The sequence below is a fragment of the Enhydra lutris genome, unplaced genomic scaffold, assembly GCF_002288905.1.
Source record: "Enhydra lutris kenyoni isolate GAN:26980312 unplaced genomic scaffold, ASM228890v2 scaffoldscaffold27, whole genome shotgun sequence".
Classification (NCBI taxonomy): domain Eukaryota; kingdom Metazoa; phylum Chordata; class Mammalia; order Carnivora; family Mustelidae; genus Enhydra; species Enhydra lutris.
Window position 1 is genome coordinate 12765371 of NW_019154111.1, and position 15596 is coordinate 12780966.

Sequence of the window (15596 nt, forward strand, 5' to 3'; positions counted from 1 at the left end):
TCCTACTAATTGCTCTCCCCCCCCCCACTTTTTTTTTTTGGTGCGAGGAGGGAGGTGTGTTTTGTTTTTTTGCTTGCATGACCCTCTTCATAAGATCTTATTCTGTCTTCAGAAGGTCCTCATGGGGGCTGCTTGGGTGTCTCTGCTGATTAAGCATTTGACTGTTGATCTTGGCTCAAGTCTTGATCTGAGGGTTGTGAGTTCAGGCCCCACATTGGGCTCCACACTGGGCACGGAGCCTCCTTATAAAAAATAAAAGATCCCCTTGGACTAACCTGAGAACACTTAAAAATCTGATGAATTCAGACCTCATATATTTTATCCACACAGAAACACAGAAGACCCTCTCAGTTAAGTAATTGGATACATTCTTGAATTTATCTCCCAGCAGATTGGTGGATTGATACATTATTCATTAGCGACATGTCAGCCTTCAGTAAACGAAATATGGCGTGGCAAGCCTTGTGGCCAGCTGGCTCTGTGCCACAGGACCACAGGAAGTCTTTGTGGTGGTCTGCTTCTGCTCACCACGTGTGTGCCCTCAAAGCAGCTATAGGATTAGGCTGTCCTCATTGAACAGTGGGTTCAGGTTAGTTATTTTAGAGAATGTGATTTTTGTTTTCAAAGCCATTTCTTTTTGCAAGTCCACCTACCTATCTGTGGGCGTTCCTCCTGAACGATGTTTTGAAGATTTCCTCATGATGTCTCTCACCTTTTAGAGCCCCTGCTTACCAAGTCCTTCTTGGCCGCACGAAATGCCATTCTTCAGGTTGAAGAAATACAGGTTTCTGACTCCTTGTTTGTGAGGGTAGAATTTCACTTTTTTTTAGTGTTCACAGACTGTAAACAAGAGAAATTTTAAAAGCCATTATTAATATTCCAGCTTCTTAGGAGCTAGTAAAAGAGTGGAAAAGTAAACATCAAAATTTATATTAAATTTTATATTATAAAATCTAATTTATATTTTATATTATATTTATATACCAAAATTATATTAAATAACTAAAGGAAATCTGGGCTGTTTCAGTCTTATAAAAATTTGACTAATGTGTATTCATATGGGTTTTTTTACGTCTAATAGGTAGCTCCTCCCCCTCCCAAAAAGAAAAAAAGCTGAATGAATGAAGTAGAATTTTATGGTTCATTTTATTTTGAATACATATTGTAAATTTATGACTTGCTTAGCATTTCATGACGGATTAATTAAGTTGCTTATAAGATGAACAAAAGTGGAGTTTTGAAAGGTCAGCTGCTTATTTTTCTCTAATAAATGAAGGATATGGATAACATGGTTAATTCTCAAGTGATCTCAACTATTTAGCTAGTAGCTTTAACCATAATGGCCCAAAGTCCCTGGATAGAGATGATCTGTGTAAGTCCTAGAGAATCATTAGCTCTAGACCACTAGACTTAACAATTTGTGATTTTCCCTAATTATGAGTAGGACTTTTATTTATTTTTTAAAAAGAATTTATTTATTTGAAGATTTTATTTATTTATTTGACCGAGAGACAATGAGAGAGGGAACACAAGCAAGGGGAGTGGGAAAGAGAGAAGCAGGCTTCCCGCTGAGCAGAGAACCTTAGGACCCCCGGGATTGTGACCCAAGCGGAAGGCAGGCGCTTAATGACTGAGCCACCCAAGCACCCCTGAGTAGGACTTGAATTTCTTTCTCTCAGCCCTGCTCCCTGTTCAATTACGGAACACATAATACCTTGAGTTGTGGCTGGCGCAGTGAATCTCGACTTGAGAAGCCAGGGGTTCTCCATCAGACAGGAGGGGACCAGTGAACTATAAGTTTGTTTGGATAGCATGCTTCTGGAATATGAAGAGTTTTGAAGGAAAACAAGAGGAACTTGCTCTTGATGGCAAATGACCTGAGTCATTGTTTTAAGGAAGCTTCCTCTGATTACAGAGGCAAGAGTGTGGAGCCTGGAAGGCCAGACCCTGATCTGAGGTAGAATGGTACATTGGGCCCTATACATGCCAGGGAAGACAGAAGAGGAACTAGAGGCATTTTGTTAGGACAGGTAGTGAGTCTGGAAAACCAACTGAGTAATGGAATAAAGGAGAAAGCCTAATCAAAGTCCTTCCAGAGGTTGGGAGCCTGCAACAAGGGTGTTGGAGTCTATCTAGATATCAGGAGAAAAGTGTGTCAAATTTGACAAGACCAGAAATAAAAAGGACCAGTTAGAAAGATTTGGTAGTTATCAGCATTGACTTCTTTAAAATTGTAAGACGATGAGCTTCCCAGAGTAAGAGTATATGACGGGACACCTGGGTGGCTCAGTTGGTTGGGCAGCTGCCTTCGGCTCAGGTTATGATCCCAGCGTCTTGGGATCGAGTCCCACATCGGGCTCCTTGCTCATCAGGGAGCCTGCTTCTCCCTCTGCCTGCCATTCTGTCTGCCTGCCATTCTGTCTGCCTGTGCTTGCTCTCTCCCCCTCTCTCTCTCTGACAAATAAATAAATAAAATCTTTAAAAAAAAAAAAAGAGTATATGAAACTCCTGCTTACATTACCAACACCACAGAATCCACACTGCTGTGCAAGTGTATGTTATTTGTTTGGCTTTTAAAGGCAGGAACCCAGGGCATTGGGGCATCTGGGGGAGTGGGATAGGTGGCCTCTGAGGAGAGAGAGGGAGTGGCTTTGATGACTCGGCCTCTAGCCAGGACTACTGTGTGATGGTGGTGGTTTCTAAGTTACAGCATTTGGGGTGTTAAGTCTGCAAAACAGATGAATGTTATGCAAGTTAAAGTCTCTGGGGTGAGTGCTGGCTTGGTAATGACAGGTCCTGGTAGGGCGGGCCACGTCAAGCTCGGGGCACCCGTAGGGCTTTAACCTGAAAGGTAGCAGCATGCTCTACCAAAACTCCCACTTTAACGCTCACAGGAAATAGAGGAAGAAGAAATAATATGGTCAGTGGCTTATAAACAGCCCAGAATAAAACATGATCTGTGATTCATCCCCTCCTATGTTTTTTCCTTTAAGCCATGTACCATCTTTTTGTGAGTCACCTGGAGTAGGGGAATTGGCGCATTTTTCCCCATTGTGACGCATTTTAATTAACATATATCCTTTGAGGGATACAGGTAGCTGAAATTTCTACTCTAAGAAAGTGGCTTTTTTTTTTTTTTTGAATATTTGAGCCTAGTCCATTAATGACATATGAAGCCTACTTTATAGTCCTTTTTAGTAATGTGTTAATTCTCCCGTGTAAGGAACTGCAGTATTATACTTCTGTTTTTTGCAGATGAAGAAATGGAGATGCAGGGAGAAGAGACCTGTGCAAGGTCAAAGAGCAAGTCAATGGAAGGCCTGAGATTAGACTTGCGGTCTTCTAGGTTTCCCATCTGTTGTTTACCACTTTTGCTGGAAACAGTTCAGTCTAATGGAATTTGCTCTGCCCAAAGTCTGTAGTGTGTTAGATGATCTCGCTCGCTGCCTCTTTTACTCCAGAGCAGCCCGTTAAAGCCCCTTGCAATGGATCCACTTTCTTCTACCTTCCATTTGGAGTACCTCCACGTGGAGGAAGTGAGGGTGACAGCAGAGTACAGGAAGGAGCTGAAAGGCTCGGGGCGTGGCCCCCCTACAGCTGCCTGAGCAGCTTAGTTCAGAGCCCCGAACCTTTTCAGAGAATCCGCAGGCCAATAGCTGTCTTCCCGTTTGTTCCGGGTAGGGGTGTGCAGGGTAGGTAGCATTTCCTGGCTCTGCAGCTGCGCACACACACGTATGCCAGTCTGTCCTGAGCCAGAGGCCATGGTGTAGGTAATGAGGCCTCAGTGTGCAGGGTTTGGAAAAACTCCACAGGTAATTTTGATGGACAAACATTGAGGATCTAGACTAACTAGGAACCACTGCTCTGGGCTGAAGGGGGTAAATAGTGCTGCTTTTGATGAGAGAGCAGTATGATTTGGTGTATTTAAAAATTAAATATGAATACAAATTATTAGTTTAAGTGCCTGAACTGAGGAATGAGTGTTGTAATATTGTTAATATTAATACTGTAAGGTCAGGCTGAAGAACCACATCTTAATGGACTGCATTTTTGTAAGTGCTGATTTAGTCCAAAGCAAAAGTAAGAGCTGTTTGCTTGTCATAAACCATACTTTCAGGGATCTTTGGACTTCCTTTAAAAATTAAGGCAGCCAGTAATGGAACTATCTGACTGTAATCTTGAGATTGGGGTGTTCTGTGTGTCTGGTTCTCTCCCTTTCAAAAAGTGGACGATTAATATTTTTTTTTAAAGATTTTATTTATTTGACAGAAATCACAAGTAGGCAGAGAAGCAGGCAGAGAGAGGGGGAAGCAGACTCCCCTCCCCACTGAGCAGAGAGCCCTATGCGGGGCTCGATCCCAGGACCCCGGGATCATGACCTGAGCCGAAGGCAGAGGCTTTAACCCACTGAGCCACCCAGGCACCCCCGATTAATATTTTTTTAAAAGACTTTTAAAGTGAGAGATGTTCATATTTTATTACCATTATTAAAAATTGTAGGGGGAAAACCCCCTCATTTTATAATGTATTTTTCCAAAGGAAGGTTTCTTCATTTCACTTTCAGTTTACAGTCTAGGTTTCTTCTTCTCTGTCTTGTTTTTAACATTTTTATTTATTTATTAGAGAAAGCACAAGCAGGGGAAGGAGCACAGTGAGAGGGAAAAGCAGACTCCCCACTGAGGTTAGGGAGCCTAACGTGGGACTCGATCCCAGGACCCCAAGATCATGACCTGAGCTAAAGGCAGATGCTTAACTGAGTGAGCCACCCAGGCACCCCAGTTTAGATTTCTTCTGTCAACACTTAACTTGAAAGAAGATTTTTATCTGTAACTTTGGAGAGATGTTTCCTTGGAGAGGACCCTCTCAGTAGTAATCACTCTGTTAACCACTCCCAGGGCTGTGTTACTTGTTTTAAAAATGGCCGTGGCAGGGCACCTGCCTGGCTGGCTTAGTTAAGGGTCAGCCTTTGGCTCGGGTCATGTTCTCAGGGTCCTGGGATTGAGTCCCATGTTGGGCTCCCTGTTCAGCATGAAGTCTGCCTCTCTCTTTGCCGCCCACTCCCATTCTGTCTCTCTTTCAAATAAATAAATAAAATCTAAAAATAAAAAATAAAATGGCCATAGCCACAACACGCTGGTCTTCAAATGCTGTCCTCTTCACCCAGAACCTGGGCTGTGTACATTTTCTGCTCTTCTGTTTTACAGGCGTGACTCAGCACATCTGTAAAATGGATCAGAAGTGTGTTAATGCAGGAAGACAAACATAGGAAGGTAGAACAAATAATTGAGGGTTCTTTACTTTTGGGGAACAAATACCTAGGCAGGGTCACTTCTGGTAGCTTAAAAAACTTAAAAATAGTGGGGAAAAGGTATAAGAATCCCTTCTTGGAACACAGAAAACACCTAGTTATAAAGCATGTCATCTGCTCTATTTCTCAAGTCCTCAAGCACTTCTGAACATTACTTAAAGAGAATAAAACCTACACTTTGGGTGGGTGGGTGGGTGTGTGTGTGTGTGTGTGTGTGTGTGTGTGTGTGTGTGTGTGTGTGTGTGTTTTAAAGGTTTTTGTTGTTTGATAGGAATATTCATCAGCTAATGTTTCTGAGTAGCCCCTGATATGACAGGAGAATGCCCAGATCACCATGTGTGGGTGTCTCTGAGGCCGTGGGCTACTTTCTGTGGTTTAGCTCCTTGAGAGTAAGCACATGTCCTCTGCGAAGTATCCAACAGAGCCACAGAAATCCCTTAACATTCTCTGCTTAGAGAACATTCTATGGGCCTTGAACTTGAGAGTAGGGAAGACTGTGCACGGGGTGGGGGTTGGGGTGGCCATCTGTGAGGATATGCAGTTTTAATGCCAAGATGTGGGTAGCTTGTGCCTTCATGAAAGTTTCGACACTGCTCATTTCATCTATTGACAGAGGCAGCATGGTGGATAAGCCCCGGATTGAAACGCAGTTATCCAACCTCTCTGTGCCTCAGTTTCCACCATATGCAAAATGGAGATAGTAATGGTACCGAGGTCGTTGGCTGTAGTGAAACTGAGTGTGCACATAAAGTACTCAGAGAGGCCTGGCTTGGAGTGAGGGCTTTGTAAGTGCAGGCTGTTGCTGCTCCCGTTCTGGTTAGTGTTGTTAGTGCTGGTGTCAGTCTTGTTAACTCTTCCCTGCTCCCAGATCATACTGAGTTTGTAAAACTTCCATACCCTTGTTTTTTTCCTTCTGAATGTATTTACCTTGATTTTTTTTAGACTTATGTTTTACTGAAATATTTCAAACACATGCAAAAGTAGAAAGGACGTATTCATAGGAAAATGCTATTGTTAAAGGGTAAAAAAAAGCAGTGTCACTTGATGTGTGAAAAGGAGAAGTCGCAAGCATATTGCCTTGAGATAACTTTTTAAATATCCTTATGCACATGTATTGTACATAGTTATAATTCTAGAGAACATACCATTTTAAGGACTTCATCCCCCAACATCAGAGTTATGTGTTTTTTTCCGACTCTTTAGCCTTTTGAGTAGTTTTCATTGGTTTTGTACCATGAATAATTACTGGTTTGTTGAATATGTTGCTTCCTTTTTAAAAAAAATTTTTAAGCATAACGTCAGTGAAAATCTTACTACAGGTGACGGGGGGTTATCTTGGAGGATTATTTTTGTTTTGCTTTTTTGATGAGGAATCTCTCCATTTATCTCCTGACACGTGGGAATCTTACCATGACATGGTTATTTGGGAAGTTAGCCTTAGGAAGCTGAAATAGCTCCAGTCCATGGAATAATACCAAGTCTCTGTTACTTGATGCCTAAGGTAAACCTCTATGTCTGCATGGTGCGTGGGAACAGGTGACGTTACTGTCTAGACCTGTGCTGTCCCATATGGGATCTACTAGCCATGTGTACTAACTTAAATGTAAGTTAGAATTAAATAAAATGAAAATTTTAGTCACACAGTCACACCAGCCATAGCGCGTCCATAGCCACATGTGGCCAGCAGCTGCCATATTGGACGGTGCCGATGCAGAACATTCTCATCATGCGGAAAGTTGCATTAAACGGTGCAGCTCCAGCTTATTCTCCAGCTGCGCACCCTGACCGTTAGGGAAGCCTTACACTGACGAGGAAGAGCTGTTACTCATGGGGTTTTCTAAAGCAGAGAGTGGCACATGTTTGCCTGGTTTTGTATATAAAGTTTGATTGGAACACAGTCACACCCGTTTTGTTTTCCCATTATCTATGAGTGCTGCTGTGCTACGGTGGCAAATTAGGTGTTGAGTTGTTAAAAGAGAGTCCAAACCTGGCCCATAAGGTCTAACGTATTTATTCTGGCCCTCTATGAAAAAGTTTATCAACCCCTTTTACCTAGACCAGGATTTCTTAACCTCAGCACTGTTGAATTTTGGCCCAGATAATTATTTGTTATAAAGGGCTGTCCTGTGCATTGTGGGGTGTTTAGCCGCGTCCCTGCTTCTCACTGGGAGGGCTGCTAGCACCACTGGTTTCCCCTCCGCCCTCCAGGTGTGACAACCAAAAATCTCTCCAGACATCACAGGATGTCTGCCAGGGAGCAAAACCATGCCTCCCTGAGAACCACAGTGATGTGACATGAGCAGACATTCACTTAGAAGACTGCATCAGAGTGCTCGTTGTAAAGGGGAAAAAATATCATAAAAGAGCAGAATAAATGTTAGGAGTGGTTCTTATGCTGCTGTGCTTTAGCCTTCCCCCCAGAAACAGAAATTTTTCCACAAAACATGATAGAGTAACTGAAGGAGGGCAGAGAGCTGGAGGCACTAAGATTCCCCAGTTGACTGCTGAGGGCCAAACGGAACGGACGTTACCGCATCTCTGAAGTGATGGAAATGTGTAGTTTATTTTACAGGTTTGCAAGGCCCATTTCCTTTACAAAGCACTATGTGGCTGCAAAGTTCTTGCTGACTTTGCCGTGTGTGAAATGTCATCGCTGTACACCCAGCACCTTGTGCTGCATCTGGCAAGAAGGGAGCTAATATGTGTCTATTAAAATGATTATTAATAAATTCAGTAAATTGGTACTTCTCTATCTCATGATTATCTGTGATTTTAAGTGGCCTATGTAGGTTCCTACCTTCATTAGCCAGAAGAATGAAAAAACTGGTTCTGTTTACCTCCATTAAAGGTGATGAGAATTGAATTAAACATCAAGGCCTATAAAACTTCTTTTGAGATCTGGCGTTTGAATACTTTCCAGAGTGGGAATTTTCAAAGCTGTAGTAAAAGGCAATATTAAGAGATAACTACTCATTTTGTAAGACTGTAGAGTGCTGTGGAGTTTCGGGGCATGCATTTTAATTAATGTCTGTAGTATTTCTGAATTCTTGGTTTAGAACATGGAATGAATTAGAATTGGGACAACTGCCTTTGGAAGTGAATATCAGACACACCTTCATCTGATTCTTCAAAGCAAAATTAAATTTTAAGTTTTAAAATTGATACCGAAAAGCCTGTGTGCTAGAGCTCACATGTAACAGAGCACACTGTTACGGAAAACGTCCATGTGGCTGATTATTTCGGAAGATAAGCAGTGTTGACTACTGAACTCAAGTGAATTTTAGGTGAACTTGTTTTATTCCATGCATGATATATTTCTGTTTGTTTTTTCAGATCTTACCAATATATTTGAGTCCTTCCTGCCCCAGTTGTTGGCCTATCCCAACCCCATAGATCCTCTGAACGGTGATGCTGCAGCGATGTACCTCCACCGACCAGAAGAATACAAGCAGAAAATTAAAGGTGAGCGAGCAAATAGTTTAACCTAGAGACAGAAAAACTTAACATGTATTGGGCTTTAAGTGCCTTTTAAGATCATTAAATGCCTTTCTTAGTTAATAATAATTTTTCTCAGGCCTTAAAAGAGACCACTGTCTGTGGGCTGGAGCAGAACTCACTAGCCCCTGGAGTTCCAAGGGGTCATCCACACCTTGGGAAGGCTGAAGGTCCCAGCAAGGAAGACGAGAAGGAGTGAGAAAGAGCAAAAGGAAAGATGAGAAAGTTGGGGAGGGCACTTACCAGGTGTGGTGGAAATCCCCACGGACCCCTGTCCAGCAGAACCACGGCCTTCATTTGCTTCCTCTTGTCTTGTAGAATTAGAAAATTGGGACTCAAGAATGAAGTAGTAAAGGATAAGGCATAATCTCCCATTTGTTTACAGACCTCATCATCCTGGCCCGTCAGGAAAGCTGTTAACTTTAGACGTTGGGAAATGCCAAATTTATCCTTACACTTTTTTTTTATTGTATCATTTTACCTGTTGAGTTAAGAATATCCAGCTAGTTTCTTTCCCTGGCCCCATACTGATTTTCTTTCACTTTGGCAAGTTTACACCTGGGCGCATTTCTTGTCTGGTGCAGATAGCTGGCCCCAGGGCCCAGTTTTCTATTAAAACTTGAAATGTGCTGTGCTAGGTAGAAATGTGCTCGTGGTAGGAGCGCTCATTTGCTCATCCTTTACGATCTGGAATCCTCCTTTCTCACTCTGAAAGTTACCTGCTAATGGGACATGAAGTTCATTAAAATGAACTTGTGGTTTTGAAAGAACATCTGTAACTTCACACCAGTTTACTGGTATTCATTTTTACCTCTCCGTGTGCTTGAGTACCTTCATAGTGAAAAGTCTTGATAAGTTCCACCAGAAAGGAAAGGAATTCAAAGTCCATGAAAGTAGGCCTGCTCTCCTTACCAGATGGCGGCCATTGTTACCTAATTGTTAGCATGACTTGCCTGAAGATTGTCAGCTTCTGCCGGTTGTGTGGCCCCTCTGAGGTCCGTTTGCAAGAGGTGGCAGTAGAAGTAATTTACAAGAGCCTGGAATATGTATGTCTTCACTCTTAACTGTGCAGGCATGAGATAGGCGCATCTGAGGCTTCCCTTTGGTTTTCTCGCTCTTCTCTGATTCCTGTAGGGTACTGTTTGGTACTTCTCTTGAGATAAATAAATCGACTTCAGTTAATATACTTGGGTTTCAGGTGTCCTTGGAAATTAATATCTAATTTATGTAGCAGAATATCTGTATAGCCAAACATGTATTTCAAGAGGAAAGAAAGCAGTCCGTTTCCACCAGATGAAATTCTGTTATGAGACTGTATTAAACTTGGGACACAGGAATCCCTTAACAGTGTCTGCAGCCCACAGACATCTCGCTGTGGAGATATTTCTATAGTTCTTACATTCGTTATGCCTCAGCAATTTAGCACTATTCCTGTTTTAGTACATATCTGCTATAGTACCAGTTACAGAAGGAATCCAATGTACATTTTTATTTTAGAATGGCAAGCTCTAGCTTAGGGAATTTTTGCTTTCTGAAATGTCAGTGTTGGCTATCATTTTTGTCTTCCTGAGTAATGAAAATCAGGACTGTAAGAACTATCCTGATGGCTTAGACGTGCCCCCTCCCCCAGCCAGGGGGCTTGTTCTCCCCTGCCTCCCACCACTGGTTTCTCCTCTGCACCCAGCCTGTCGGAGGCATCCCCCACTCAGAAGCTTTTGTCTGCTCCTGTGGACCTCTTTAGGAGTCCTGCTCTTGATTTCCTGTCATTTTCAAACTTCTTACTTCCTCGCCCTAAACCCCTGCTAGTTCGTTTTCCCTCCTCTTCTGATAATCTATGACTCCCTTGTCTCCCTAATCATGTGCACTCTGCTCAAGACCTGTTTTCCCGACTTCTCTGCAGCTTTTGTGTTCTGCCCTTTCCCTTCCTGAAAACCTTTCTCATTCCATTCCCAGACATGGTCATTGTCTTAAGCCTCTCGGGTCATTCAGCCCTCCCTCACCCCCCTCACCACTTGGGGAGCTGATTCACCCCTCACTGCTTTAGGTGATTCCCTCCAGGTAGGTGATTTCCAAAAACATGTCTAGATGGGACCTCTCTCCCAGGCTGCTACCAGGAGACATTTCTCTGCCTAGCCTCACAGGTCAGCGTGTGTAACTTTTCTTACCATGGATTTTGTTAGCATTCACATTAAGTTGACGTTTTTTATCATGTAGATAGGAGCTGCATGTAGGAGGAGCACCAGGGGACTGTCTAAAGATACACACACTCCGCATCTTAGCCTGCCATTCATGGCTCTCTCTCACTGTGTGTGATCTCCATCTTCACCTTCATTCCTAAATGTAGCAATATGTGACCATCACACTGAATGAGTTTCAGATACTCAGCTACATTCCCTTCCATAGGGTAAGTGTCAACCTAAAAAAAAAACCCAGAAAATAACCATATACTCACCATCCAACTACAGTAGGACCTACTGTACATTTTGCCTTATTTGCTTCAAAGAACAAATGTAGTTCTTGGCCTTGTGTTTTCACATCCTTGTGTTTCTCCCTTGTGCTTTTTTTTTTTTTTTTTTTTAAGATTTTTTGAGAGCACACAAGCAGGGGAAGCAGCAGGCAGAGGGAGAGGGAGAAGCAGACTCCCCTCTGATGGAGGAGCTGGACGCAGGGCTCCATCCCAGGACCCTGGGATCGTGACCTGAACTGAAGGCAGATGCTTAACCCACTGAGCCACCCAGGCACCCCCTCCCCTCTGCTTTTGGTGAGGCTGTGCCTTTCACCTGGAATGGCATGTCCTGTGCTACAGCTGAGAATTCCTTCAAGGGTCAGTGCAGATGTGCCTGCCTTCCTCGCTTTAAGAGGCCAGAGGCCTTGCCTTCACGCTTCCCCCAGTCGCACTTGGCAGCTGACTCCTTTCATCGGCATCTGGCCTCCCGCTCAGGAATGACCTTGCTCTTAATTTTTCTGTCTCCTGAAAGGCCATGTCCTAGTATGCTAAGCACTTAAAACATATTTATTTCCTCGAATATACTAAAGAAGACTAATAATATCACCTTACAGTGTCCGTGAGAAATGTCAAAGTGCAGCAGCTTCTTTCTACAAATGCAGTGAAGTAGCTGACCGATTAGAGGGTAAAAATAACCTTTCTGAGACTATAATAAACATTTCTAAGAGGTAAATTCAGGTGAGTTCTTACCTAATCAGGAGCTTTTGAAGTCTCTTCTCTGCCTAAAACTTCATGTAATGAATTTGTAGGGTTTTAAGTCAGAAGTCTGCAAACTTTTCTGTAAAGGGCCAGATGTGACCACGTGTAGTCTCTGTCACGCATTCTTTCTTTTTTTTTCCTTTTTTTTTTTTTAAACAACCTTTTAGGGGCGCTTGGGTGGCTCAGTCATTTGAGCATATGCCTTCAGCTCAGGTCATGATCTCAGGGTTCTGGGATCGAGCCCTGCATCTGGCTTTAAATATATCAGAAATACTCTTAGCTAGGCCCCTGTGTTACATTATTCAAACTTGGCCAGCTCCTTTGGCCATTTTCCTTCTCTTACTCTTGTGCTCAGTGCCTGTGACTCCGTAGGAGAGAAACACGGCGTAAGGACATGAGGGCGTGTTTCTCTCCTGCTGACTCTCTCAGTAGGTCCTGTCTTGTCTCTTCATACTGTGTGTAGGCCATTTACTGAAAATCAGTGTGCGCTTAGAGTTTTTAGGAACAAGTTGTTTGTTCAGCAGTTCTTAAAACTTTGTTTCGGCCAGATCTTCAGGTGAGTAGTAGATGATCGAGTTGCTCAGGCTCGCTGTGTCTCCAGATAGCAGCTCGCTCCCGAGCGGATGGAGAGACCGTTTTCACCAGCTGCTTCAGAAACCTGACAGGCAGGATCTGTTTAGACTAAAATCTGTTCCTAAAATAATGGATTTGGGCTGACTGTAATTATATAAGTGCAAGTCTGAAAATGATGGGGGATTTCCTTATAAATTACTGTGGAATCATAACTAGTCCTGCTCTGCCTGGGAGGTGAATAGTTTTTTTAACACAGAGATAAGGAGAAAGTAGGGGGTCCACATGTCCCCAGTCCTGCAAGTTTGGAGGAGCGTGGCCATATGGATAAGCCAACGAGGCAAGAGCGAGGGCAGCCTGGCGGCCGAACTGGAGGCCAGTTCACACCAGACACCATCCTGGACATCTGCCGGCTCTCTCCTGATTCGCAGCCAAGGCCTGGGGCGGTGGGCTGCCTCGGACACATGCACCTGGGAGGTGATGGCACTGGGGAGTTTGGGGCTGGAGGTGCAGTCTGTGTCTCTTCCCTACACGTCAGATGCTCTGCTTCGCCTCTCTTACAAAGGGGGTAGAATGCACGAATGCCAAAGACATCCTCCGTGGGGTCTCCCCTTAGCTATAGTGACCATAGCCTGGCAGGTAAGGAAGGCCTGAACTTCCCCAGCCCCGCGCCAACTTTGGGGTCACTGAACCACAGACCTGCCTGCTCACTGCCCCTGTGTTTTCTTCCTCCCCACCCCCTGTGCAGAGTACATCCAGAAATACGCAACAGAGGAGGCACTGAAAGAGCAGGAGGAGGGCACCGGTGACAGCTCGTCGGAGAGTTCTATGTCTGACTTTTCGGAAGATGAGGCCCAGGATATGGAGTTGTAGTAGAAAAAGCACCTGCTTTTCAGAAAGACTATTATTTCCTAACCATGAGAAGCAGACTATAATATTCATATTTAAACAAAGCAATTTTTTTTATTACTAAACAAGGTTTTTATGAATAATAGCATTGATATATATATATTATATATCACCCTTTAGATCTTGATTTCTTGGTCATTTCTCAATCTGAGGTGCATAGCATATTCCCACATTCCATTTTGGTAGCAATATGCGGTCTGAATGCATGCATTCACAAGTCCACTCGGCCAGGTCAGCCTGTGCGCTGCTCAGCTGTCAAATAGCCACTCCGATAGATAGACGTGAGTAAGGATAACAGGAAAAGAGTTGCTTCTTTTATTGATGGTTCCAAAGAAACAAACCAAACCATCCAGCTCTTGGACGTGAAGATAGAATAGTGCTTTTTCAAAATGGACGGGAGGAACTGGGGGAGGACCAGGCCTGCTGTGGGAGCACGAGGAGCCGGCCGCATCAGAGCCGGAGCCGCTCCTTCCTGGGACTCCCAGGTGGCCCCGTTTCTGTGGAGTAATAGTAGAAAACAGGGAGCTAATTGGAGTATTGAAGCGTAAAACAATTTCTGACTCTGGACTTTAAGTACATTTTTATATGTAGATTCCTGCCCGACTCACTAGCAGGCCCTGCAGCCACAAGTGTTTTTGCTTTGGAGAACCTCTTGGAAGTGTTTTCTGAACCGGATTCTTTTTCTTGGGGTAGCGCTTATAATCCGTAGCTTTCTGAGGGGACAGGACAGGAGAAGTAGAGTGACCGGGAAGGTGCTTTGTCTCATGCAGCACCTGCAGAGTCGCCTCCTTGTCCTCTAGGCCACTTTGAGACCGCTGCCCTGGACTGAGAGCTTTAAATTTGAGGGTGGTTGTGGGTGTTTTTGTTTGGGTTGGAGCTTTTTTTTTTTTTTCTTTCCCTTCCTTTCCTCCCCCCAGCTCCCCTGCCTTTATTTTTAAAATGGTGTGTGTGTGTGAATTGTGCTTAGGTTGCAAATTTAATCTTCACCTACCAAGAGATGGCCTCCTCCTTGGACAGCCGCTCAGTGGACCATTAGACTCGGCAAGAAGACCCGTCTGGTGGCTGTGACTCCCGAGTACTCTCCTCCCCTTCATGTTTTTGGTTTTGTTTTCCCTTCTGCTGCCGCTCTTGGTGGCAACCTGGTCATCATCTGCTTGTGGGAGTGGGAAATGGGTATTTTAGACCCAACACATATTCTAAATTGAAAATGAGTAATAATTGGAACAAATAAAGGTCCTTGTACCCAAAGTGACTATACACGGGAAAAACAAACTGCTTTTTTTCGGAGTGTGACTGAATTAAGAGGAAAGCGTTCGGAAATACGATGCAGTAGAACAGGTTTTGAAGGAAGAACATATTCTCTCCTGTATGTGTTAAAAGGAAATCAGACAGTTTAAAATGCCTGCTAATCAAATGTTTACTCAGCTCACCATATGTCCAGGTTGCCGGCAGAGTTTCTTTCGAATCTGAGTGTTGCCTGCTGAGTTTGGAGAACCTTAGACAGCAAGTCTGTATCCCTTTTTTGCCACAACCAATAGGACATTAGCAGAATTAGCCAATCCTAAAACCTTCTAAAGACCATTTTTTAATGTCCCACTGGGATAATTGAGTTTTTCTTTCTGGTGTGTGTTTTTAGTTTAGAAGTGCTATCTGTGTTCTACAAGATTGGAGTCAGTGAGGTTGGAAGATACCCTATCTTTTTTTATTCAAAAAGCACAATCAATCTTTTCTTTGAAAATCTATATAAAGTACAACTTGCTTTTAGCATGATTATTTTCCTAAAAGACAAAGAATTTTCTTAATTTATGTTAATTACGGGCATGAAGCAAAAGGTTTTCTTTAAAAAAAAAAAAAAATTTAAAGTGCAGTTACGTAGGGCTGTGGTTAGTTAACCGTACCGAGTTTATCTATCTAGCATTTGTGGCTTGTTGGAGGGGTAGTGTTAACTATTTAACATGGAATGGTGTGCTTTAACTTCTCTAGCGCGTTGTCTTCTCTTACTTTGGGGGAGGGAGGGTCTCTGCTGGCGCTAACATGCTTACCTGCTGAATTAGCAGTTTGCTTGTGCTATAACCGTTTAAATTGTAGGTGCGACTTAGGGTAGGCTTT

At 43.4% G+C, this 15596-nt stretch overlaps 1 protein-coding gene across 3 annotated transcripts in view; it reads left to right on the forward strand.

Annotated features, from left to right (window-relative positions):
- Positions 1–14410, forward strand: part of LOC111151868 (ubiquitin conjugating enzyme E2 H) — a 103251-nt gene extending 88841 nt beyond the window's left edge. For 2 of the 3 annotated variants that reach the window (XR_002640886.1, XM_022510099.1), the window contains 2 exons: positions 8642–8770; positions 13327–14389. Coding sequence is in view for 2 of the 3 variants with exons in the window: in XM_022510099.1 (XP_022365807.1) it covers positions 8642–8770; positions 13327–13451 (254 nt within the window). In the remaining variant the exon portion in view is untranslated. Of the gene's footprint in view, positions 1–8641; positions 8771–13326 lie in introns of all 3 variants that reach the window. The other variant, XM_022510098.1, reaches the window with a different exon arrangement.
- The last annotated feature ends 1186 nt before the right edge of the window (positions 14411–15596 follow it).